Source organism: Athene cunicularia (assembly GCF_003259725.1).
Source record: "Athene cunicularia isolate RWA chromosome 14 unlocalized genomic scaffold, athCun1 chr14_part1, whole genome shotgun sequence".
NCBI classification, from domain to species: Eukaryota; Metazoa; Chordata; class Aves; order Strigiformes; family Strigidae; genus Athene; species Athene cunicularia.
This window is the reverse complement of record NW_020799118.1, coordinates 11,648,835-11,671,909: the sequence shown is the minus strand read 5'-3', so window position 1 is coordinate 11,671,909 and position 23,075 is coordinate 11,648,835. Positions and strand designations below refer to the sequence as shown.

At 55.3% G+C, this 23,075-nt stretch overlaps 1 protein-coding gene across 3 annotated transcripts in view; it reads left to right on the top strand.

Moving 5' to 3' along the window:
- The first annotated feature begins 6 nt into the window (after nucleotides 1-6).
- The window catches only part of TNRC18 (trinucleotide repeat containing 18), a 55,113-nt gene continuing 32,044 nt past the window's right edge, over nucleotides 7-23,075 (top strand). For all 3 annotated transcript variants that reach the window (XM_026858773.1, XM_026858774.1, XM_026858772.1), the window contains exons 1-4: nucleotides 7-71; nucleotides 17,094-17,219; nucleotides 17,682-19,487; nucleotides 22,705-22,807. In XM_026858773.1, the coding sequence (XP_026714574.1) occupies nucleotides 18,035-19,487; nucleotides 22,705-22,807 (1,556 nt within the window). In that variant the 5' untranslated portion in view covers nucleotides 7-71; nucleotides 17,094-17,219; nucleotides 17,682-18,034. The remainder of the gene's footprint in view (nucleotides 72-17,093; nucleotides 17,220-17,681; nucleotides 19,488-22,704; nucleotides 22,808-23,075) is intronic.

Sequence of the window (23,075 nt, the reverse complement as noted above, 5' to 3'; positions counted from 1 at the left end):
CGCCGGGCTCCCCGCCGCCCTCCAGCCCGGAAAGTTCCTCGCATCGGGCATCAGCCTCCACTCCCACCCGGGTAAGGCTCCGCGGACCCCCCCGGCAGCTCCCTCACCCCTCTCCGCCTTCCCTCCCCTGCGCCTCCGCGGGCAGCGGCGGATGCTGCCGACTCACGGGGCCGGCGGGGCTTTAAGCGAAAAAAAGCAAACCAAACCAGAGAATAATAATATATGTATGTGCGCTTGCAGCTTTTTCGCATGTTTTCCCCAAGGGTTTTCTGCTTCGCTTGGCTTTGATTTGGAAAAAAATAGGGGAATGGAGGAAGAAATAGTAGGGGAGGAAAAAATAGTAGGGGAATGGGGGAAAAAATAATGGGAGAATAGGGGAAAAAACTCGCTCCTAGCCGACAAAAATTCTCCTTCCCCGCCCGGTTTGGTTGGCACTGAGGAAAATCCCCGCCGACGCGGCGGCGGGTGTTTTGTGGATTGAATACGGGGAATAAATCCCGATTTTCGGGAAGGGGCTGCGCTGCCCCGCTGGGTGTTCATGGCCAGGCAAAAAAAAAAAACAAACAAAAAACTCAAGAATCACCCGAGGGCTGGGAAAATGGGCAAAACGGGGCAGTTTTGGTGGTTTCCTTCCGCGCCGGATCTGGGGGGCGGCGGGCGGTGCAGCCCGAGCCCAGCCGCGGTCCCGGGCAGCACTGCCGGCAGTGTGCGCGTTTGGGCATTTTGGGGGTTTGTTTTTTATTTTTTTCCTTGGTAGTTAATATTTTTAAAATCTGCAAACAAAACCTCTATGCAGGGGTTCTCTCTCCTTATATTATTTTTTTCCTTTTCTCGACGCGCTCCATCTTCGGGCAGCTCCACGGCTGCCTCTCCATTAGGAAAAAAAAACAAAAAACAAACCACCAAAACCCAGACATTGTAACGTAGGCGATTTTTTTTTTCTTTCCCCAGTCAGCTTTTTATTTATTTGCTTAAATTACTTTGTTGTTTTGGAGGGATTTTAATTTTTCCCCACTTTCCGAGCTCCCTTTCCCAGCGACTCGCAGGGTGGGATAACGCGGGGTCCGGCGGCTGCCGGGAGAACGCTGCCTGCACTCTCCTGCCCGCACTCCTGCACGCTGTTTTGCCGGGCTGCCGCCGAGCTTGCCCTGGGAGGACGTGAGGGATTTCTGACCGTTTGATTTCCCTCTCTGGCTCTATTATTTTTTTTTTCCCCTTTCTTTCCCCTGGGCGTGGAGAGGTGACTCGGAGTTTACTTTAGGCGTTGGGAGGGTGACAGGTTTTGCAATAATAAACCTGCTTTTCTCCCAGCCGCCTGGGATGAATGACTTTGAAATTTGCAAACCTGATTGCCAACATCTGCAGAGAAGGAAGCAGCCCGAATCAAGGGAAAAAGATTTATTAGTTTTAGACTAGGTGGCAGTGCCAATTTCCCAGGTGCTAAAAGGAGAGGTGTAAAGCGAACGGCTATGAAGCCAAGCACATGGGCGAACACCTTTTTTTCCTTCCCTTTTGTCTTTGCTTTTTCCCCCCCCCTCCCTTTTTTTGTCCTGGGTATTTTTTTCCTCCCCTTCTCCACCTCCCACTAAAGCAGAATACGATCTCTGCAAAAAATTCGTCTGGACAATATCAAGCCAAACCGAGTGCGGGTTGTTGTTTCCTTTTTTTGTTGTTGTTGTTGATTTTTTTTATTGGGTGATTTTTTTTTCTCTTTTTTTTTTTGTTGTTTTCTTTTATTTCCCCTCCCAAAGTTTCCTTTTCTGGTGCTTCCCTGAAATCCAGGCAGCCCGGGAGGGAGGCGCTGAGCTCCAGTCGAGCCGACAAAGCGTCGCTCCCTGCCTGTGAGCTTTCCCACTGGGACCGAGCCTCGGATTTGAGGCCCTTCACAGAAGGAATGGGTTTTGTGATCCCTCCAGTATTTTTTTTTTTTTTGGCGGGGGGAATGTATTCTTGGTACTTCTAGTTTTATTTTTCTTTCTCTGTAGTCTTTGGAAAACCCTCCCATCCCCACCTGCGCCTCCGCAGAGCCCGGCTCTCCCCGCGCGCTCCCCGGGTCGGTTGCTGGCACAGCTTGTTCTCTGGGATTGGCTTCTCCGCGGCATGGCAATTCACAACCAGGCTAAACTGCATTAAAAAGATACCTACAGTTAACAGTCGAAACTTCCATTATACCGCAGCAGTGGGATAGGCAGGGATTATTATTTTTTTTTTACGGCTTTGACAATATTGTTTGAAATGATGATTGCTTCCTGCTACGGAGGGGCCCTTTGTAGGTTTGTGCTTGCAGTGTTGATTTTTTTTTTTTGTGGGTTGTTTTTTTTTTGGGGGGGGTTGTTTTGGTTTTAGGAGGGGTTTGGAGGGGTGGAAAGCAAAGGCTTGTGCAAGGGGTTAAAAAAAGTAGGCAGGAAGCAAAGCCTTTAAATAGAGCCAGTTCAAACTGATCTTTAAATACCATCGGCCTGAAGAAAGAGACTGTTGAATCCGTCCCAGCGTCCTCCTAAAATAAATACGCCCCTGTAAAAATAGCGCGATTGGCCATATTTGAGAATCCAGTTATCGCCGGCACCGACTCCTTATTTTTCTTGTACCTTCTGCTTGCTACGGCTGTCCAGGCTCTGCCCCAGCACCAAAATACGGGCGCCTGGGCTGTGTCCATTGACCCCCTAGACCTTTGGCTCCTTTCTGGGGGGTTTCTAGTCTGTGGTAGCGTTTCAGCTGCCGCCGTGCAGGCTGGGGGGACGGGGACAGAAGCCCCTTTGTTGAAAGAACGCGAAGGGAGGAGTGGGCTGGAAGCCGAGGCGGGAGGTGAGCCAGCCCTCGGCTGTGGGGCTGCCATCCCGTGTGCCCCCCTGCACTTTTGGGCATCACCATCTTCCCATCCCCGAGGAGGGCAGGGGGGTTGTTGTGGGGGCTGGGGAGCAGTGGGGTGCTCCCGCTGAGGGCCTGGGAGGAAGGTGACTGTTCGCAATGGAATTTCATCCCTGGCAGCGGCGAGCTTGCCGGGAAGAACTTGCACAAAAAGAGGCTGCAATCGGTGGAGTCAGGCAGCCGAGACCATTAAAGCGGTAGCTCGTTCTGCTCTGCAGCCTGCGGCTCAAAATAGGGAGGGGGGTTGTTTTGCTCCTTCCCTACTCCACCGTCTTCGGGTCCAAGCGAACGTCCCGGTCTCGGCTCCATCCTGCGGCGGGCGCGTTGTTCTTGGCAGCTTCTGTGTTTTGGGGGAGGTGGAAAAGGCTCCCTCGGACTCAGTTGCAAAGGGCTGCTTTGGGATCGTGTCCCTGCCTGCCAGGCAGCGGGTCTGTGTGCGAGCAAATAACATCCCCATGCAAGAAAAGCTCTCTGAATTTAAAATAATAATAATAATAATAATAATAATAATAATAATAATAATAATAATAAAAATCTGCTTTTTCCCATGTACTGAGGTATCCATTCTTGGGTGGGGTGCGTATGCGGGGGTTACTGGAACAGACAGTGTTTGTATGAAAGGATGTCCAGCCTTTTCCATTAAAATATGTGTCAGAAACACTTTCAGTGCCCTGGAAAAGGGACGCACCTGTACGAGCAGAGCTGAGTTTGTGTTAAATCCAGCTCGAGAGCCGTGGCTGAAAGGAAAGCAGTCAGGCTGAAGGGAGAGATTTTGGTTTGCTTGCTTTCCTACTTCCACATTAGCATGTGTATTCAGATGCAGGGATTTAAGGAGATTGGAGACCATCCCTGCTTCCAGGCCTGCTGTGCCTGGGAGAAGTTTTTGAGACAGCTGGGCCAGGTAGGAGCATGGGGGGGGGGGAAATACCCTCCCCCCAGGATAGCTTTGCTGTGCCAGCAAAATCCCACTGTAGCCATCCTTATAATGGCAAAATTGTGCTTCTGCTGAGCCCGCAGATTTTGCAGAGGAGGCCTTGCTGTCGGCAGTGCCAGCAGAAGCACAATTTGCTTATCTAAACTGCATCCACGCTAAAATCACTTCACTGATAGAAGACACTGGGGTAGCGCTGATGTGGTGCTCGACCGAGCCGTGTCCATCTCCTCCCAGTAGCTGAGCTGGGAGGGAAAGGGCTCCCAGACGAGCGGCGGGATTTTGGCTGTGGTTCGACGCAGCTTTTTTTGGTCACGTTTTGATGCTGCAAGGAAAATACCATCGGTGTTTAATGGCCCTTGAAATCGCGGTTCCCCCTCCCTGCCCGCCCAGAGGGTGGTGCGAGGGGCTGAGCGCGGGGGGCTCCTTGGGGCAGGGGCTGCTGTGTAACACCGAGAGGAATGTGGACCGGCCGGAGACCTGTCTGGGGAGATAATTTCTCCTCCTTGGGGCCCTGGTGAAATTAGATGCTTTTCGATACGTGTGTTCAGGCAGAACAGCGAGTGTTCTTGTCCTGGTAGGGTTCGGGGAGGTGATGCTGGCCTGTGCCGGGCAGGGATGTTGTGTTTGGACCCGTCGCACTCTCCCGTTTACACCCGGCATCCCCGGAGGCGGAGGAAGCGCTCGGCCATTAAGTGTTGCCCCTGCAGCTCCCTCGGCCCGCGGCCAACTCGTAGGCTGTGAGCGAGGCAGGAGCAGTCTCTTTGGTTTTACGCTGGGGATGAAATGGGGGAGGGGAAAAAACAGGACTTCTGCATTTTTGGTAGTCTCTCACCATGTGCTTTTAGAGTGCTGGGGACATGTTTCTCTGACGTCCCGGTGGTTTCCCCAAGGTCCTGGTAGTTGGATGGGTTGTGGAGTGACATCTTCATCCTTCAGGAGGGGGGGGAAGGACTGTCCACCCTGTCCTCCAGCCCCCATTCGAGTTCCCATCCCAAGTGGCGGTAGCTGGTTGCAGGGATGGTGGTCTCGGACCATGGACGAGAGCCCAAGGGCCAATGTGGTGACGCAAACTTGCTCGGAGCAAGGTCCTGTGGGATCCTCTGCTGTGTTAGGGTTTCTAATACCTTTCCCAGCTGAACGGGCAGGAGCCTGGCTCTGCCTCCGATACACGGTGCTGCTATTAGCGTGGTTTCTAGCAACCCTTGTCCCCCACCCAGCACTGATTCTCCTTGACGGGGATGGACGATCACTGGTCCCGGCCCCGACTGACAGTGTGCCAGTGAAAATTTGATCCAGAGGATGTGCTGGCACTAGAAATCCTAGCCAGGGATGGCATGGGGCACCGGGCAAGTCTCTGGTGTTGGGGACAGGCTCCTGCTCTTTCCCAACACAGCAGCTGTTGGAGAAATGGAAATTGCTGGGAATTAATCTCGCTGCAGACGTGGTTAGCAGAGCAGGGCTTTCGTAAGGGAAATTTTAGATCTCCTTCCTAGGATAACCCTGGGTAAAGCTGAAATTAGTTTATAATTACATAGTAAACAACCCCCAATCTTGTCATTTCACCATCTTCTGATGAATATGGAGATGAACATTGTTAAGGGGAATTAACGTCGTTACGGCAGCCTTCCAGGTGAGCACCTTGCGGCTCGGCCACGGCTGCGACCAGCAGGAGGGTGTCGGATCACCTCCTTTAGCTGGGGTTAGCGCCCGATGAGTTGAAACAAGGCCCCATGTGTTTTCGGCATGTACTAAACTGGTCCAGTTAAAGCTTCGGGCGGGAGGTGGTGCAGGGAATCGGGGCCAGCCTGGCATGTGCTGACACGAAAGCTGCCTTGCCGGGACGAGGAGATGTTGGTCTGGGTTAGGTAACGTGATCCAGCATCGCCTGCTCGAGGTGCCGAGGACAAGGGAGTGCTTTGTTCTGCCTTGCTGCTGAAATGGAGAGCACGGTGGGCCCTGAACCGACCTGAAAATGCAGGCGGGGTTGGGGACGGCAGGGAGCCAAGGGCAGCCCCGAGCTCCCTGCCTGTGGGGCCAGGGTGAGGGAGAAGCACTGCACCCAGCTGCAGCAGCCCCTCACTAGCTTCTCCAGCTGGGAATGCTTTTTAAAAAGCAAAGTTTGGGAAGGGAATGCTCTGCCTCTACCCAGCCATGAGGATTTGGGGTTTTCCTTCTTCCCATGTCTCCTCCCAGCCCCGCATTTCTGGCTGGCTTCCCTCCGGGGTGGCACAGCTGGATGTCTGTGGGCATCGCGATACACCCACTGGCTGGGGAAAACCACTGTCTCTCTGCTATTTATTTCCTTTGCTTATTGTTCGCTTCTCTCCAGCTCTGTAACACCAAGGGGACGGCAACTGCACAGACCCTTTATACCCATCCCTGTCCGCGCTGGCGGGGAGGACGGTGCGGCAGGAGCCCTGCCGTACGGCAGCACCGCGGTGGTGACAGTTAGGCTCTCTCCCCACGCCGCGAGGATCAGCTGTTGGGTGCACAATATGCTCCGGTTTTCCTCTCCAGCTGTTGTTGCTGACGGTTATAGGAAGCGAAAGGTAGTTGAGAGTTTGGTATCTCTAAATCAGGGAGGTGGTGGGCAGAAAGGAGGGGGTGAGGGAGGGCTCGGTATATCTGAGGCTGTTTTTTGTTTAAATCCAGCGACACTTGAAATAGTGGCAAAAGGATTCGAATGACCTTGGGAATAAATTTTATTGCCAGTGTAGCAGTGGCCAAAGAGCCATTTTGAAGGCGCTGGATGCAGGCAGGCAAGCTGAACATGGTGGGCTCGGAGCAAGGGAAGGAGCAACATGTTCAGGAGAGAACGTGCCTTTTTAGAGGAATAACAGAGATTTTGAGGCACTCAGCCCTGTCTCTCTGGATCTGTATCCCCGGCAACTTCTGCAAAGGTTGCTCTTGCTTCTACTGCCATCCATCTTACCCTGCCGCGTTACTGTGAGCAAAAATCCTTTTTTATGTTTGGTGGTTAGATGTATTGCCCATGCTTCCCTTTCTGCCCCCGATCTCTTCTCAGCTGAATTCCCTGTGGCTTGAATATGCTTTTAATACATTTGGTTTAATTGCTTTTAATTAAAAAAAATAAAAAATAATAATTGAAACGGCCGGCGTGCTTGGGAGGAAGGGTTTTGAAGGGATTTGGCTCTGTGCTGCTTGCAGACAGTGCCAGGAGCGGTGTATGAATGAAATAGCCCCCATGTTACTGCCGCACAGTGTGTGTAATTCTGGTGTTTTGTGTCCCGATCTGCTGGGTGGGGAGGCATCCCACGTTCCATGTCACACGCAAGCCAAGCGGGTAACACTCCAGCAAGTAAAGATCTGGGCAGGCCAGTAAAGATGGGTGCAAGCATCTTCCTGGGGTGCCAGTGAAAGCCCAGCACACTGTCCTGCCTCTCTGCTGGGCAGGCACACCACGCCGGGCTCCTGGTGGGGTTTCCCTTCGCAATCCCAGCGTTACAGTGGGGCTTTCTCCCTAATGAGATTAGTGACACAAAGCGACAATTCTTCTGCTGCTTTTAATGGATGTTCGGGTTTGTGTGGGATCGGAAATTCCTACTTTCATCAGATGAGCCCTCTCTGTGACTATTTTGTGGACAGATCTTCCTTTCCTCAGATTCAGAGCTGACATTCATTTTGGCACAAGCGTTGTAGGCTTTCCTCTCTCGCCCCACTCTGCCTCCCCTCCTTCCCAGCCCCAGCTATGGTGAATTTCATCTCTCTGTTTTGAATCTCGCCATCAACCCAAGCCACTTCCATCTTGTGGAGGACAAAAGCTTTGGTGGCCTTTCCTGGCCAGGCTAAATGCAGCTGGGAGGAAGGAGACATGCAGAAGTCACTCTTGGATTGTTCTTGCAGGTGCTTCTTGGTCTCCCTAGTTGAGATGTTTAAACACATATATGTGTGTATATATACGTATACAGGGCACCCATCTAGTGCTTCACCTGACGGAAGGCTGGCTATCCCTGCGTTGTGACATCGGGGCCAGGTTGGCAATTTGTCAAGAGCCCAAGGGCTGTGCTTCAATTTGAATATGGATTTGCATAATTCATCAGGAATTAAACCGCACCGCCATAATATTTGCCTCTGCGTTTATCTCCTGTTATCGGCGGCAGGGAGGTGCGCAGTGTGGGGCGTTTGCTGGCTGCAGAGACCTCTTCGCTTCACGGTTCAGTGCTTTTTTGGTGCAGTAAAGGTGGCGTGGGCTGGTGTTGAGGAGGATGTGGGGAGGGCAGGAGCCTCTAGAAGGAAAAAGGGCTGAACATGTGGTTGGGAGGAGAGGCTGGGCACAGGCTGAGCTTCTGAACCTGGTTTCCTAAGGAAAAGAGGCTTATGGGATTGTCTTCCATCTGTGGATCTCCTTCCACCCCCAGATGTCTGCAGCCTGTTGCTGAATTTCTTCCAGGGTGGTTTTGGTCCCTGCAGATCCTGTGGAGGTCAGTGCTGGGCTCTGGGAGAGGAGTGTGTGTTTGCCCCCATGACACACAGAGCAGTACATGCGGGTGCCTCTGGCTTCACCTTGTGCTCACCCCATCCCATCCCGTGTTGTACGGGGGTTGTCGGCTGTTTGCTGAACACGCATGTGTTGGCGTTGTGGCATTCTCTGATCGGGATGCTGTGCCACTCCGTGCCTCAGTTTCCCCTTGCACTGCTACCTCCCCTTTGCAAGGAGCCCCGAGAGGCACTAAGCCATGGCAGCTGCTTTGCAAACAAGTTTTAAAATAAGCAGCGATGGAGGCTGCATCTTCCAGGGCTTTGAGTCATCCCGGCTCTTGCTGACTGCCTGGCGGGGCCTGGGAGGCAAAACAAACCCACATCCAGCTGCCACCTCCTCGCCAGATGTTAGTGGTGGGATGGCTGGTTGGGTTTGAGCTGCCTGTGGGGAGGTGCCACCTCTCTGGTGGCCCTAGTAAAACCCTGGTGAAACCAGTGGCTTGGGACAGTCCCCAGCTTGGGGACTTGCAGTTGGGCCACCTGATTTCTGGAGGAAAGGGTGAGATGAGCAGCCCCAGTCTGGCACCGTGCAGTCTTGGGTTTGCAGAACGGGGGGTGCTGAGGCTCCTTCTAGGGTGCCTGGGCATTGTGGGGACTATCACTATGCTGGACAGGAGGACAGGCAGGGATGAACCCAGGGGCGATCCCGTGGTGGCCCCGCACCCAGCACCCCAGGCAGAGGGAGGTCAGCGGGTGGGCACGGCCAGCGATGGGAGGATGAGGGGAGGAGTGGGCATGTGGCATTTACCTTTCGGTGGGCGCCGCGGCGTGCGTCCGCAGGGCTGGAGGCTGCCCATCACGCAGCGGTGTTTAATTTCTCAATGGGAGGGCAGGGAGATAATACTGCACAGTCCCATTTAACCTGCTGGTGACCTGGTCTTAAGTCATTGTGGCTGAAAATAGACCGTGTTCCCTCCAGGGCATGGCTAATGGTGCTGGGAAAGCTGGGATCTCTCTTTGAAGGCTGATTTAATTGCTGCTGGCAGGCACTCGGTGCAGGTGATGTGGGGACCAGCACCCGTGCCATCCCACAATAACCTCCCCCCACTGAGCGTCTGTAGCTCTCCCAGCTCTGGCAGCGAAGGGTAACGAGCTCTTTTCTAAGGAAGGCACGGGACAGCGGCTCGGAGCCGGTGCGAGGGTGTCGCTGGGTTAATTGTGCAGGCAGGGCTCTGCCTGCGGGGAGTGGGGGCCCGCCTGTTTGCATCACATCTTCTGCACTGAGTTTGGGTGATATAAAAAAGAAAAAATACCGTGGGTTAAATTTCTGTGCTTAGGAAGGAGGGGGAGCACCCACAACGAAGGTGTGTGCCCTGTGCCAGGAGCAAAATCAGCCCTGGGGCCCCTGTGCCAGACACCAGTGGCTGGAGGATCTTCACTGCGTTGAAGGATGGACCAGAGCAAAGACATTTTGGTACTGTTTTAGAAAATCATGAGAGGAAAGCAAGACTGCAATCTAGCAGCCAGATACTGCATTCCTTGGGATTCTGCTGATCATTTTGAGAATTAAAATACTTTTTAATTCTTTACAACATCTTAGTAAATGTGGAGCTGAAGACCCCACCGAGTTGCTGCTTGCTGTTTGAGGAAAGCTGTGCGGTTGTGTAGTGAGAGCCTGGAGGTTTTGGTGGACCCCCGTTGGGGTGTCAGGTTTAATTATGCCAGTGGAAAAGGAGAGCTATCCACCATGGTGGGGGATATCAGGCTGGGGATGCAGAGGAAAAGCTTCTGCTGTAGCAGCCAACAGTGATCCAGGAGCGCTGACACTGGTTTGAGTGTTTGTGCATCAGGATTAATGTGGGAGCAGGTCGGTGCTTCCCAGACTCTGTGTTTCGGGCTGTGCAGACTGGCTGCACGTCGTGTCAAGGGTCCCAGTGGGATGGTTTCCATCCTGGCTCCTCCAGTGGGAGCAAGAGTCACCTTTCCTCTGCCAGAAGGATTCGTGTCCCCACCCAGGTGGCTTCTTGCTGCCCCCCATGAAGACACCATGAGCAGGGAGCTGGTGGGTGATGTGGGAGATCTTCAGGTCATCTCTTTGGTGTCCTTCCCCTGTAGCCCCAAGCCCTGAAGCCCTGGTATACCTCACGTTGCATTTGATTTGCTGCTGCACGGTGCAAACCAAGTCTGCAGGGTCCTGGGGGCAGAGCTGGGGCATGAGCACCGATTCCTTGAGCCCTTGTGGCCACTTTTCATTTTCTCTTCCTCCGCCATCTTTGGGGCGTTGGGGCTGTTCTAGCTCCTGGGTGAGGAGGAGGTGAGCAGTAGGGTTCAGCCTGATGATATGTATTTCCATGGAGGAAGGGAATCCCCCCCCTGCCCTTTGCTGTGCCTTGGCTGCAAGAGGCCCGGCAGCATGGTGATTCACCGTGAGGCACTAAAATCATGGCATGGCTTTGGCACGGGGTAATGGCTGCGGGAGGGCTCCTCAGAAACCTGCTGGGAGCACATGGTGTTCCTGTGCTGACGCGGCTGTGAGTAGTAGTAAATATTGAGCAAGAGCCACTTAAAAATAAAGCAGCCTGGACACAGATTCTCAGGTGGAATAAAATAAAATTAAAAGAAACAATAGAGAGCTGCACTGAGCTGGGGGAAACTCACTTGGCTTTTAAGATAAGTGATTTTTGCAGCTAAAGGAAAGCAGCGTGGTGGTGTTTGAGCCAGCAGAGGCTGGGAGTGTGGACACCCACTGGAGGATGCTGTCTCCAAGCTCTCTGGGGCCCTTAGAAGATGAAACAGGGAGTTAAACTGACCTGGCTGTTCTGGATTCGGGGGATGAGATCGAAGGCCTTTAGGGGATGCCGAGAATTGAAGCTGTAAATTAAGGCTTTGAAGCTACTGCCAGCCTCGTGGCACGGGCTGTAAATACGGCAGGATCGGGTTTTGGGGTGGAGGGCGGTGGGTTGTGACGGCAGCAGCAGCTTGGGGCTACAGGGAAAGGGACTGGGAGCAGCCGCTGCTGCAGTCCAGGTGCATCTGATCCGGGGGCTTTGGTTTCAGTCCGGCATGTTCGGGGGCTTGTATCGCTGGTGTCTCGTGTGTGGCACGGAGTCAAGGCAGCTCCCAGTGCCTTGGGTGTCACTAGAGCTGCCCTGGCAGACAGGAGAGGAGGTGGCAAAGATTTACACTGTCAGCACTCCTGGCTCTCAGCTGCTTGCAGCCATAAATGTGTGCATGAGAAATAGCTGCGGCCGTGCCTCGCCACACTGTGTGCCCCTGCCTCGTGGGGCAGAGATAGGGAGGTGTGTGCTGGAGGAGGGGGGGCCCTAAAAGAGTCTTTCCGTGGGAAGCTGCTGCTTCTTCAGGGAGGGGATCAGGGATGCACCAGTGATGGTGAGAACAGGCAGCTGGTGCTGGTACGGCGATCCTGCCGGCGGTGGGAGGGGGCCCCACAGGGGCTGGCAGCTGGTGGGTACTCGCTGTGCTTGGACTTCTCCCGATTCCCCTCTCTCCCTGCCAGGGAAAAGGGACTCATGAGGATGTAAGCGTTTATCCAGCTGTTTGTGGCATGGACTGGTGTCCCAGTTGGCTGGCTGCGAGGCGCTGTGAGCTGGACTGGGGAAGAGGTGACGGTGCTCCCAGCCAAGGGCAGCTGCGGCTCCTGCTCTGTGCCAGAGCCCAGCAGCCAGCTGAGACCCCAGCTGCAACGGGGCTGCAAATCTCCCTCAGGTGCCCAGAGTTAAAAACATCCCATGGGAATAAACCCAAAGCCTCACTGCTGTGTTTCCCAGCCCCTCTGGGCTCAGATCAGAGGGACTGTGGGCCCAGACTTTTTAACTCGGGCCCCTCTGTGGCCACAGCCCCTTGCCCAGTGCAGTGTGGTGCCAGCCTGCTTCCTAGCAGTATGTCCGTCCATCATGGCCCAGGGAGGATGAAGCGAGGTGTTGGCGGTTGGAAATATTTCATAAGTGGCAGAAACCCGTAACGGGCAGATGGGGCCAATGGGGGAGAGTTACTTCACTTCTCCCGGGACGCTGGAGGCTGCCGATCTTCCGGTGATGGGGCTGTGGCTTCACGGGCAAAGATGGCTTGTGCCCAGGGCTCGGCTTCAGGCTGTGCTTTGCCGCTGGCATTGCATGTGGCTGCCTGCTTGCCCGGCCAGGCCACTGTGGCTTGTGACACAGCTGCATCCTGTTGTGTGATTCTCTTTGAGGCTATGGCAGGGACCGGAGAGCCATCCCTGGGCATGAGCAGAGGCTTTGCAAATGGATGCTGCTTCTCCCTGGTGTATCAATGCTGCTGGCTGGTTTAAAAACCAGACCAGGGGAGTGAATTCCCCATTGAGTGGTGTCTGCGTATCTTCCTCTTGCTGTCCTTGATGCATTGTGGGTGCCCAAGTGAGCCCCCTCCCCTCTGTGCTAGGTTGGCAGCTGGTGTGGAGGGCAGCACGGGGATGCTGTGAAGGTGCTGGCCGCTCACCTGCAGCCAGCCTGGGATGGAGCAGCTTTCCTAGTGCTGGTGCACACACATCACATTAGGCATGTAGCCTGGCTCATCCACCAGAGCCATGTCCATGAAGAAGATGCATTCAGGTCCAGCATGTCCCGTCCAGCATGTCCCCCTCCTGCCCATCCAGCATGTCCCCCTCCTGCTTGGCTCTTACCACAACCCAGGCTTGGCCAACTCATTCAGCTGGAGCTGAATTTCAGGTCTGGGGACAGTGGGGGCCGAGACGGACAGAGCCTGTAGGTTAAAAACTCTGGCTGCACATGGCAGCCCACTCCACTGCGGGCACATCTGCTGGCCTGCCTTCACCACCTCTGCTAGGCACTGTTTTCTGGCGGCTCCCTCCTCCGGGGGAGCTTTGGGCAAACCCCAAGCAAGCTGAGCACGTGGGGCCGTTTCCCTCCCGCTTCCCCCAACGCGACCTCCGGCCTCCAGACGTTTGGTGTGCGGTTTGTGCGGTTGCTGGTATCTCATCTCCCCATCAGTCACATCCCCTCTCGGTGGTGAGTCACTTGGCCGTACCTCTTCGCCCCCGCCCGTGCCGTTTTGGAGAGCTGAGCAAAGATGAAGAAGATGTTTTCAACGGGACTGACACATCTGCACACGCGAAGTTCCTCTAATAACAGCCCTTAGTGATTTATGTCTCAATCGTATAAAGCAGGTATGTTTTATCATCTTGGAGCTGGGAAGGAGGGGGACGGGTGTGCGTCCCCCCTCTGTACTCATCCACTACACCCACCATCCAACCACCATTGCAGGGGGAGCTCAGCTGGAAGGTGGCATTTTGGGTGCCGACTGTCGCCTTCCTGCAGGGTTAAGGCATCTTGATGGGTCATCTCTGTGCCTCTTAAGCCCTTTTACTCCCTGAGCCAGGCTGCTTTGGATCGTGTGTACCCATACTGGCAAAGTGCTCCGATGAGATTGATGTTGGTGGTGCCTTTCCCAGGTGGCCAGAGGCCGTGCTGGTGGGCACCCGTGTTTGGCATGGTGGTGAAGGGAATGGGGGCACAGCCGGTCTGGTGCTGGCAGCGCTGCCGACTCGCACCTCCCTGCCTGTGCCGTGGTGCCAGCGTGCCTCTGGGCAAGCAGTGGGCTGGAGGAGCGTGGCTCAGCCTGCTGAGACCTGTCGGCGTGTCCCTGGGTGAAGCGGATCTTGCGCTGGTTCAGCAAACACTCTGGCCCCAGGCAGATGGAGATGGTTGTGGTTTCCCCCTTTCCCCTCCCTTCTCCTGGCAGAAGCCCATGGTTGGGGTGAGCTGTGCATTGCTCACTGCGGTAGAGTTTCTCCCCTTGGCATTGCTTTCTGGCGTGGAGATCCAAGGAGGGAGCAACTTGCCCGCGGCCGCCTCCTGCAAATGCAGCTACTTTGGTGCATGGAGGAACAGCTTCTCCTCCGGGTCCTTCCCGGGGGAGCAGGGCAGCAAGTTTCGGGCTGTGTGCGAGTCTTAGGCCAGGCTGTCAGCATTGCTGCTGGAGGGCTGTATGGAGGAAGGGATGCTTTGGCAGTGCCTCGAGGTTGGATTTGCATTGGGTTCATCCCGAGGAAGGCAGTGGCTTGGATCATTCCTCCCTACCCCGGCTCTGGTTCCTGGCAGGGAAGAGGCCAGGTAAATACAGCCCAGGCAGCCTCTCCTGCGGGCACATAGCAAGGGAAAACGGTGTCACCGTTGAACCCAAGGCTGGGGTTCAAGTGGGTCTCTGATTTTGCTGCTGGTCAGCTAGGTGTTTCAGGCAAGACTTTGTGCTTGCCTGTGCCTCAGTTTCTCCACTTGCAAAGCTTTTAGATGAGCTTTGAGCCCCCGGGCTGACCTTATGCCTCTCACAGGAGCAGCGCTCCTGCCATGGCGTGTGTGAGGTGCTGGGATGAGCTGCCCTGTGTGAGGTGGCTTTGGGGCTTGGCTGGCGGCATCAGCTTGGTTCTGCTGCTGCTTCCCAGCTCGGGTGATGACCTGCAGGATCCCCAATTTGTCCACCTCAACGTCCCCAGCTCAGACTGCGCGTGAAGGAAGCTGCTTGTTACTGCTCTGTTCCCTGCTTCAGCACAGTGGCTAGAAAACCTCTGTGACAGCTCATCTTACGCTGGGCAGCTGGAGGGGATGTCATCTGCCCTTCAGCCACTATCATCCCAGAGTTCCTCAGCCCCTCGTTCTTTTGTCTGACCTTCCCTCTCCTCCTTTTCCTCCTGCAGTCCCTGGGCTGAAGCTGAGTCGTTGTGGTGGGATGTGATAAGCTGAAGGCAGAAGAAACCCCAAGGCATTTGGAGCTGGGGCTGACCCTCTGTTATCCCTGGGTAGGATAAGATCTGCCCCAGTAGGTCCAGCAATGCAACCGGTACCAAAATGCCTCTTTGGGTACCAGTAGCTTAAGCTATGTCACAGGTGTCCCTGTGCTGGATGGCAGGGCCGGATCGTGTCCTTTCCTGGAGCTCTACAGCTGGCTTCGTGTCCTTGCACCATGTGCAAATGGGGACATGCCATGGCCATCTGTGCACGGCGGAGTCTGCAGCGTGGGATGTGTCTTGCCGGGATCTCCATGCCGGTGCTCTCTCCTGCTGGAGTGGCTGCAGCCGGGATTGAGGTCTGGCTGGGAGAAGGGGCTCACGTGGGATGTCTGAGGGCTGCGGCTGCCGGGCTGGTGTAGCATGGGGTGCTCCAGCGGGTTTGCCATGCTGCAGCCATGTGCTCTGCCAGATGGGACTCGCATTCCCTCAGAAATGTGTCACTCCTGCCCCAGACGCTGGCTCGCTGCCAGCCCAGCCGTGCGGGAGTGGTGCGGCCGAGGCAAACATGCTGTGGAGTGGAGCTGCTCACAGCTAAGCTGGGGTAGGTGCTCCTGGGTGCTACCCAACGCTCTCCAGCCCTGGAAGAAAAAAAAGTTGTTTGGAAATGCTCCAGCGTGAAGGTTTTGGGGTTACCAAGGAGAGATGTGAATGTGTGTGCACGCTTAGTGCCCTGCCCGAGATGGAATAGCAAGTTTTACCCGCTGGGAATGGGCTCTGTGTTGAACTCTGGGGGCACAGCAGCTCTCCTGGTCCTGCGACTGGAGGGTTGGCGTGTGCGGGTGATGCTGCTGGGAGCTGTCGGGCGATGGATCTGGGCCAGGAGCTGTGCGGAGCACCGCGTCGGTGAAGCACATATGCCGGGATGCAAACATGTACGCGAAAGAGATCCTGGCTGTCTAAATAATGTGAAATATTGACTAGCTCTCGCAGATGGTGCTCCACGTGCAGCTTTGGGGACTGAACTTCTCTGTCTCCTCTTGGGTTTTGATGTGATGTTGTTTTGATCCAGTTGGATGCTGGACTCTTGACAGAGTTGTTGCCTGGTTGCTTTCGGTGGGATTGTTGAATTTTGGGGAAGTTGGTTGCTAATAGCGTCAGAGGGGAAGGGAGAAGAGTTGCAGAGGGCTTGACTGTCTCCTTTAGACTCTCCTGCTGGCTTTTATTTGTTTTTTAAATGATGGCACCAACTGGGTGGCTGATGCTCGCGGAGTGCTGGGGTCTGTAATATCGCACGGGTGCCGTTTGGTGGCAGTGTTGCAGAGGAATTGCTGCCTGTAGCCCAGAACTTGTGTTATTACCACTGTTATGGTGATGGTATTCACTGGTGGAATTATATATCATCAATTATTTGCATGAGGATGTTGCTGGAGGGCCCACTTTTGGAGGAGGCCCCAGTGTTCAGGACATAATCCAGGCCTCTGGCAGCAGGGCCCTAGGGACACGCTGCTTTCATATCAACTCATGGATGGGTGGTGGATTTTCTGCTGTTTTGCCTTCCTCCGGGATAAGATGCTGAGTTTGATACGTGAAACTATACTTTGTGTGAGCTGCTGTGGAGGATGCTCTCACATTTTCCCAAAATCTGTAGCAGGTGCTGAGCAGTTGCAGTGGGGATGGGCTGTGTTGGCAAAGCTGTGCTGGAAAGAGGGTCTTATCGCTGCTCAGGAAGGGTGTCAGGGTGTGCCCTCACCCGCAGGTCACTGTACTTGTGATAAAACAGCTTATCGGCTGGGTGGTTTGGTCATTTCGCCTGCAGATTTAAGGCTCTACTCAGAAAGCAGTGTGCTCTGTGTGCAGCCCACCGGTTGCAACGTTCGAGCCCCGCAGAGGGGCAAGGGGGAAGCTGGGGGACCTGCGCTGTGGGGGTTCAGTAGCTGAAGTGGGGGCCCCGAGCAGCGCTCCCCACCGTGGGCTGCGTGCGTTGCCGCCTGCGTCCTCGCAGCCACCGCTCCTGGCGCGCGAGGGACCGGCAGCCACAACAGTCTGTGCTCCTGCGGGGCTCGTTCCAAGGCAGCGTGCCGCTTGGGCTGAAACATGTTTCCCTCTTCTGTTTCCCATTTTCTGCAGGCTTTTCCCATCTGCCTAACGGGCTCTACCCGTCGTACATTCCCTTAAGCCACCTCGAGCCCCCCAGCGCTGGCAGTCCTCTCCTGGCCCAGCTGGGTCAACACAGCCTCTTTGAGTCACAGAAAGGTGAGTTCGGGTCCCCACATGCCCTTCCCTTCGATTGCCCCTGGTTGCTGTGCTCACCCTGTCCTTTGGGCTTGCTTGGCTACTGGAGCAGCTGGAAGCTGGTATGTTGAGGATGAAGAGCAGGAACCCTCTGGGTTTATCATCTGGGAATGTTTCCTGGTCTTAGCAGTACCAGGGTCTTCGATGCGGCTGTGCTGTAGGGAACATGGCCAAGTCCCTCCTTGAAGCCCCCACATGCTGCCACATCACAGGGCTCAGTGTGCATCGGGGATGGGGCTGTCCTGCATCCCACCAGGGCCACGTGGAAGTACCTGCCTGATCTCCTCGCCCTGATCCTTCCTGGACACATGAGACATCCTTGAAATCCATTCCCTCCTCCTGGTTTGCCACCTCTCGCCTGTCTCTGTATAGGATTGAAGGGGTTGGAGGCCTGTGGTAATTTTGTTTGCTTTTGCTCTGCAGATGGGTTCTACCTGTCCAGCCACGCGGGCCAGTCCGCTTTGCACCCACAGCCTCCTCTCTCGAGGACCGCGGGCAACCACACGTCGAGCACTTTGCTCCGGGAGAAGGACCTTGGGCAGCTGCACAAGAGCTCGAAAGAAGGCCTGAAAGACCCCGGTGGGAAGGAACGGGCATGCCGGAGTGATCTGTCCCTGCCCTTTGCCAAGAAGGAGGGCAAACCGAAGGAGGAGCCCCGGCCCCGCAGCGTGGTAGACCTCACCCAGGACACCAAGCCTGACAGCGATCGGAAAGTGAGCGTGGTGGAGAAGGCGGTGAAGGTCGGTGAGCGTCTCTCACCATTCCTGGCCGAACACATGCCAAATCGGGGTGCGGGTGGTGGGGAACCCAAGTCCAAGAACCCGCTGCAGAGCTCTTCCCTCAGCAACTGCAACGGTGGCGGGGACCCCATGCTGAAGGTCCTGGGTGCTGAGCAGGACCGCTGTGCCAAGGATCCTGCTCGGCACGATGAGAACATGAGGCCTTCTGCGCACGCCCACGCCGAGCGGCTGAAGCGGGGGGAGCCCCTCCTGCCCTCCGTGGGCGCTTTGCACGTCTCTTGCAGCTGCCCATCCCCGCACCCCTCGCAGCCGGGGAAGATGACGCCGGCCACAACATTCCCTCCGCAGCCCGTCCATTCCAGCATGTACACTATCTTCCCGCCGGCCAAGGAGCTGGGGAGGGAGCACAAAGTCATCGCCCCCACCTTCGTGCCTTCGGTCGAAGCCTACGATGAGAGGAGCGGGCCCATCCAAATCGCCTCGCAGGCCCGCGACAACAAGGCAAAGGACAAGGACCTTGGCAAGGTGGGGGTGCTGCAGTCACCCACAGAGCGGTGCCTTGCGGATGCCTCCCGTGCACTTTTGTCCCAGGAGTTTTCTTGCCACAGCGATGCCAAAAGGATGGAGGCTCTGAGGGAGAAGGGCTCGGTGATCAGGGCAAACTCGATGGCGCTGAAGAGACAGGTCACTTCAGAGCCCTTCCTCAACCGTCCGGGACTGGGCTCTCCGGAGAGCCGGGAGTTCCTGGCCTCCAAGGACTTGCTGAAGCCGAGTCCGGAGGCAGAGCATCGCCCCTGTGAGCGGGACCGCTTCCAGCGATCCAGCTCCAAAGAAGCGGTGAAGGTCTACGGCACTTTGGACTCCTCCCGGCAGCACCTGGACCACAGTCAGCTGAAACCACCCGAGCAGAAGTGGAAACCCTTTGAGATGGGCAACTTTGCCACCACACAGATGGCGGTGCTGGCCGCGCAGCACAACCATGTCACCCGGGCAGAGGAGGAAGCCAAGAAGGTCTACCTTGACCCCAGTGGCTTGCCGCGGTCCTCGGTGGTGGGCTCGCGGGGTGCTGCAGATGTCCTCCACCCTGCCTCCCATGGCGAAGGGTCGGCCATGCAGAGCCTCATCAAGTACAGCGGCAACTTTGCCAAGGAAACCGCGTCCCGGCAGAGCTGTGGCAAGAAGAGCCCCTTTGGTGGCTTGGGCAATGTGAAGTTGGACTCTTCGCAGCTGGGCACCTCCAAAGTGCAGCAGCTGCTGTTGCAGCAGCCAGCCAAGCAGCTGAAGAGGGACCCCGAGAGACCCGAGAGTGCCAAATCCTTTGGCCGTGAGAGCATTGGCTCTCAGGGTGAGGTGGAGGTGAGGCACTTGCCTGTCGGCATTGCCGTCGCTGTGGCCCGGCAGAAGGACAATAGCAGCAGCAGCAGCAGCAGCAAACTGGGGCCCAGCTTGGCAGACCGGGATCGCTCGCTGTCTCTCAGCAGCATCAAAGGTAGGTTCCTGTCTCAGGACTTCCCTGTGGGATCTGTTCCATGGGGAGAGCAGCCACGCAGTGCAGGCTGCGTGGCATGAGCCAAGTTTGGCATCCTCAGCTCCCTTTGCCTCCCCTTCCCAGCCAAGGGAACGTTGTAATCTACAGCAGGGAGTGAGACTCCTCATGCAAGAGGGAGTCCCTTTTCCTCCCATCCCCTCTGTCCACCACTGAGGACAACCCCTCTCTATGTGTTTGATCCTTGTTAGCAAAGGGAGTGACGGAGAAACTCCTTAATCCACCTTTGTGCTGGAGTTTTAATCTCATGGGTTTGATTTAAGCCATGGTGCTGGCAGGAGGGGGATGGCTCCGTCGAGGTTTTTGGTGCTCTGCTTGGCTTGTGTAGCAGGGTAACACCTGGGGCTGCCCAGCACCGGGAGAGCTCGGCTCTGGCATGCCAGGGAGCAATGCCAAAGCAAGCGGCCGGCAAGCAATGGTTGGCTTTCCATTTTTAGCCTTCGCCTTTCCCATTTTTCTGCCTTTGCTCCCCTCTCAGAACTTCAGCAGTGACAGGCAGCTTGTCCCAGCCAGCGGCCCCTCTCCCTGTTCCCATCGCCTCCCGTTGCCCTCCTCACGGCCGGGCGGGAGCCCAGTGAGGACCTCGTGGGCAGCACAGGGAGCTGTTTGTTCAGGCGTTCAATCGTCCCAGACCCTCCCAGCTTGCGTTAAATGTAATTTACTGAGCCGAACTAAAAGGCTGCAAACAAGGGTTGAATTCTGGCAGGCCTCCGGGCTCGTTGCTAAGTGATGCAGTTGGCTTTCAGACAGAAAACAAGACTGCTTTTCTCCTCCTCTCGCCCCCCAAATGCTGCCCCCCCTTTGTGTGCCAGGAGATATTTGTCTAATAACATTAGCTTGCTTGCGCTGAGAGGACGGTGCTTGAATGTTTAGACCTTTTAAGAAGGAGAAAGCAGGCTTTAGTTGGCTAATCTGTAGTATTTGGCAAGTAAAATGCAAGTATTTAGTACTGGGCATTGGTTGTCAAGGAAACGGGCCTAAGCCTTTCCTCCATGCATAACTGATTGAATTTTTCTATGCGGTCCGTGCGTCATGTTCATATATATAGACAAAATGATCATTCACTGTCTGGACAATCATCAGTCTGTACAGAAAAGGGACCGTCTTGTCGGCGGGGTGGGGGCTAGGCAGGAATTAGAGGAATAAGGAAGTGTGTGTGTTTGGATGGGGGATGAGAAAAAGATGATAAACCTGTCTATAAATAACAGAGCACAAATAATGTAGATGAGAGAGGGAGGAACAAAGATAAAATAACAAAATCATGTGTTTCTAATAAAAGGCTGGGGGTGCCTGTCAGTTCACCTTGTGCCAAGGAAGGGAGGGAGGCTCTGAGTTAACCAAGGGCTTGCTCCATATTGCTGACACTGAAGAGGCAGTTGGGCATCAGCTGGGGGAAGTAAATAGGAAAAGGGGCTCCAAGGGGGAAGAACCTGGGCTAGGGGGTGGAGGGGGATTTCTGTGCGAGTGGGGATGTTGGCGAAGAGGCAGAGAGGGGTGCTGGGGGTCTGGAGGGGTTCAAAAACCACTGTGCCTCGTGCTGTGGAGGCTGAGTTGTAAAAACTGAGCGCTGAAGGCTGCATGGGGCATCGTTCAGGGAGTCGAGGAGGGGCTGGTTGGGGACAGCCACTGCACACAGTGTCCTGCCAGGCTGCAAGGGAAACATGGTGACCCTGGAAAGTCCTTCGGGAGGAAGAGGTTTTAAAGCATCTTTGCTTTCTGCCTGAAGCCCTTGGAAGGAGCCTTGAGGAGAGGAGCCGGGAGAGATATTGTCTTGTTTCTGGATTCTTTCTGACAGTAAAAGCTGAGGGAATTGGAGACTTGACAGCAAGAAAACCATGGGCTGTCTAGGTTTGTGGAAATACACAGTGGAGCCCTCCTTGAAAAGACTGCCTGTCAGCAGAGTAGGCTTGATGTTCCGAGCTGTTTTTCCGTGTGCCAAACCTTATCCAGATGGGAGAGCGAGGACCCTGGAAAGGGCTGCCGGGGAGCCAGGGTGTAGCCTGTGAGGCCATGCTATGCTGCTGAGCCCTGTGGGGTGCAGAGCATTGCCCGGGCAGGGGATGTGCTGGCAGGGAGCACCGAGAGCTGAGGGGAAGCAAACACCTTCCTCCTGGCCCTGTTAGACCAGCTGGCTGCTCACTGCAAGCAGGGCTGGGATTTATGAGTGGATCATATCACCAAAGCATAACATGGAGAGGGGCAACAGGGAATTGTGGAAAAAATGCATATGCAAGAAAGAAGCTAGGGAAGAGACTAGGGAAAAGCAAGCCTCAAATCAGGCAGCTGTGGTGAAGACCTTGGATGAAATAAGGGAAGGGGGCCCCAATACCTGGTCCTGGCAGGGCTGAGCGAGGTGGTGCTGTTCGCTCCTGCAAAGGTGCTCGCTAACTTCTCGCAGACGTGGCTGTTACTGTGTCAGGCTGTATTTGCAAGAACTGTTCTGATTCTGGACAAGCTGTTTCTCTGGCCCCCCTTTTTTGGACTCTTGCCCTCATCTGCCATATGTGTCCCTGCTTCGCCAGACCCTTTCTTGTTGCATGGCTTGGGGCAGGGATGCCGATTCCTGCTAACGGGTTGAATTGCAGAACAGAGCACGCTGGGTTTTTTGAGGGTCCGTAGTGTTGGTTCTGCCTGTTGCAGAAGGACAGGGATTCAGAGCATGTCCAGTGCTCCCAGACTGGTTTACAATAGCAGAAGGTGCTTCAGAAGTTGCAGAGATAAAAATCTCTCCCCGTGAGATTTGCTAAGCAGGACTCTGTGGTTTGATGCAGGGATTTAGCTGGGCCTCATCTCCTTCTGAGATGGGAAATCTGCCACTGTCCTTCAGCAAAAATGGTCCTGTTGGTCCTGTTGCTCCAACGTTGGTGGCTGTCCTGTCCTGGGAGACCGGACTGGCCTGACGAGTGGGTCCCTTGATGGCTTAGAGACACGAACCTCAAACCACATGCACCTTGCTGCTCCCAGGAGCCGCCTTCGTGAGAATATCTTGATCGCGTAGACAGCCTTGCTCAGTCCTTAAGGACTTGAATCTGATAAGTCTTGGGGACAGTGGCATTTGGGTGTGCTGGCTCCTGGTGTACTGCGTCTCCGTGCCCAGAGGAGAGGGGACAGCTTTACCGAGATAGTTTCTTGTGTCTGATGGTTCTGGGTTGTCTCCTAGGACACGGACGCTCAGAAGATGACTGTGGGGATGAGAGGAGCCGTCACCGGGACAGCCACCTCCTGGCAGGGCGCTTGGAGCGGGATCAGGAGAAGCTGCTCAGGTGAGTGTTGGAGGGAGATGGGGTCTCCTGCCACAGTGCCACAAGCCGTGCTCGGGGACAGCCTGTCTGGAGAGGGAACAGGGTTGCATCCATCCTGGTGTAGGAGAGGAGCGCTGGGTCTCATACGAGGGGGTTATAGGGAGATCCTGAAGCCGCAGCAGAGCAATCCTAATAGACTGCTGCAAATCCGTGCCTGCTCCAAAGAGAGGGAGAGATGGGATGTTTAATTCTGGACATGACATTAACCACCTCCATTACAGCTCTCCTT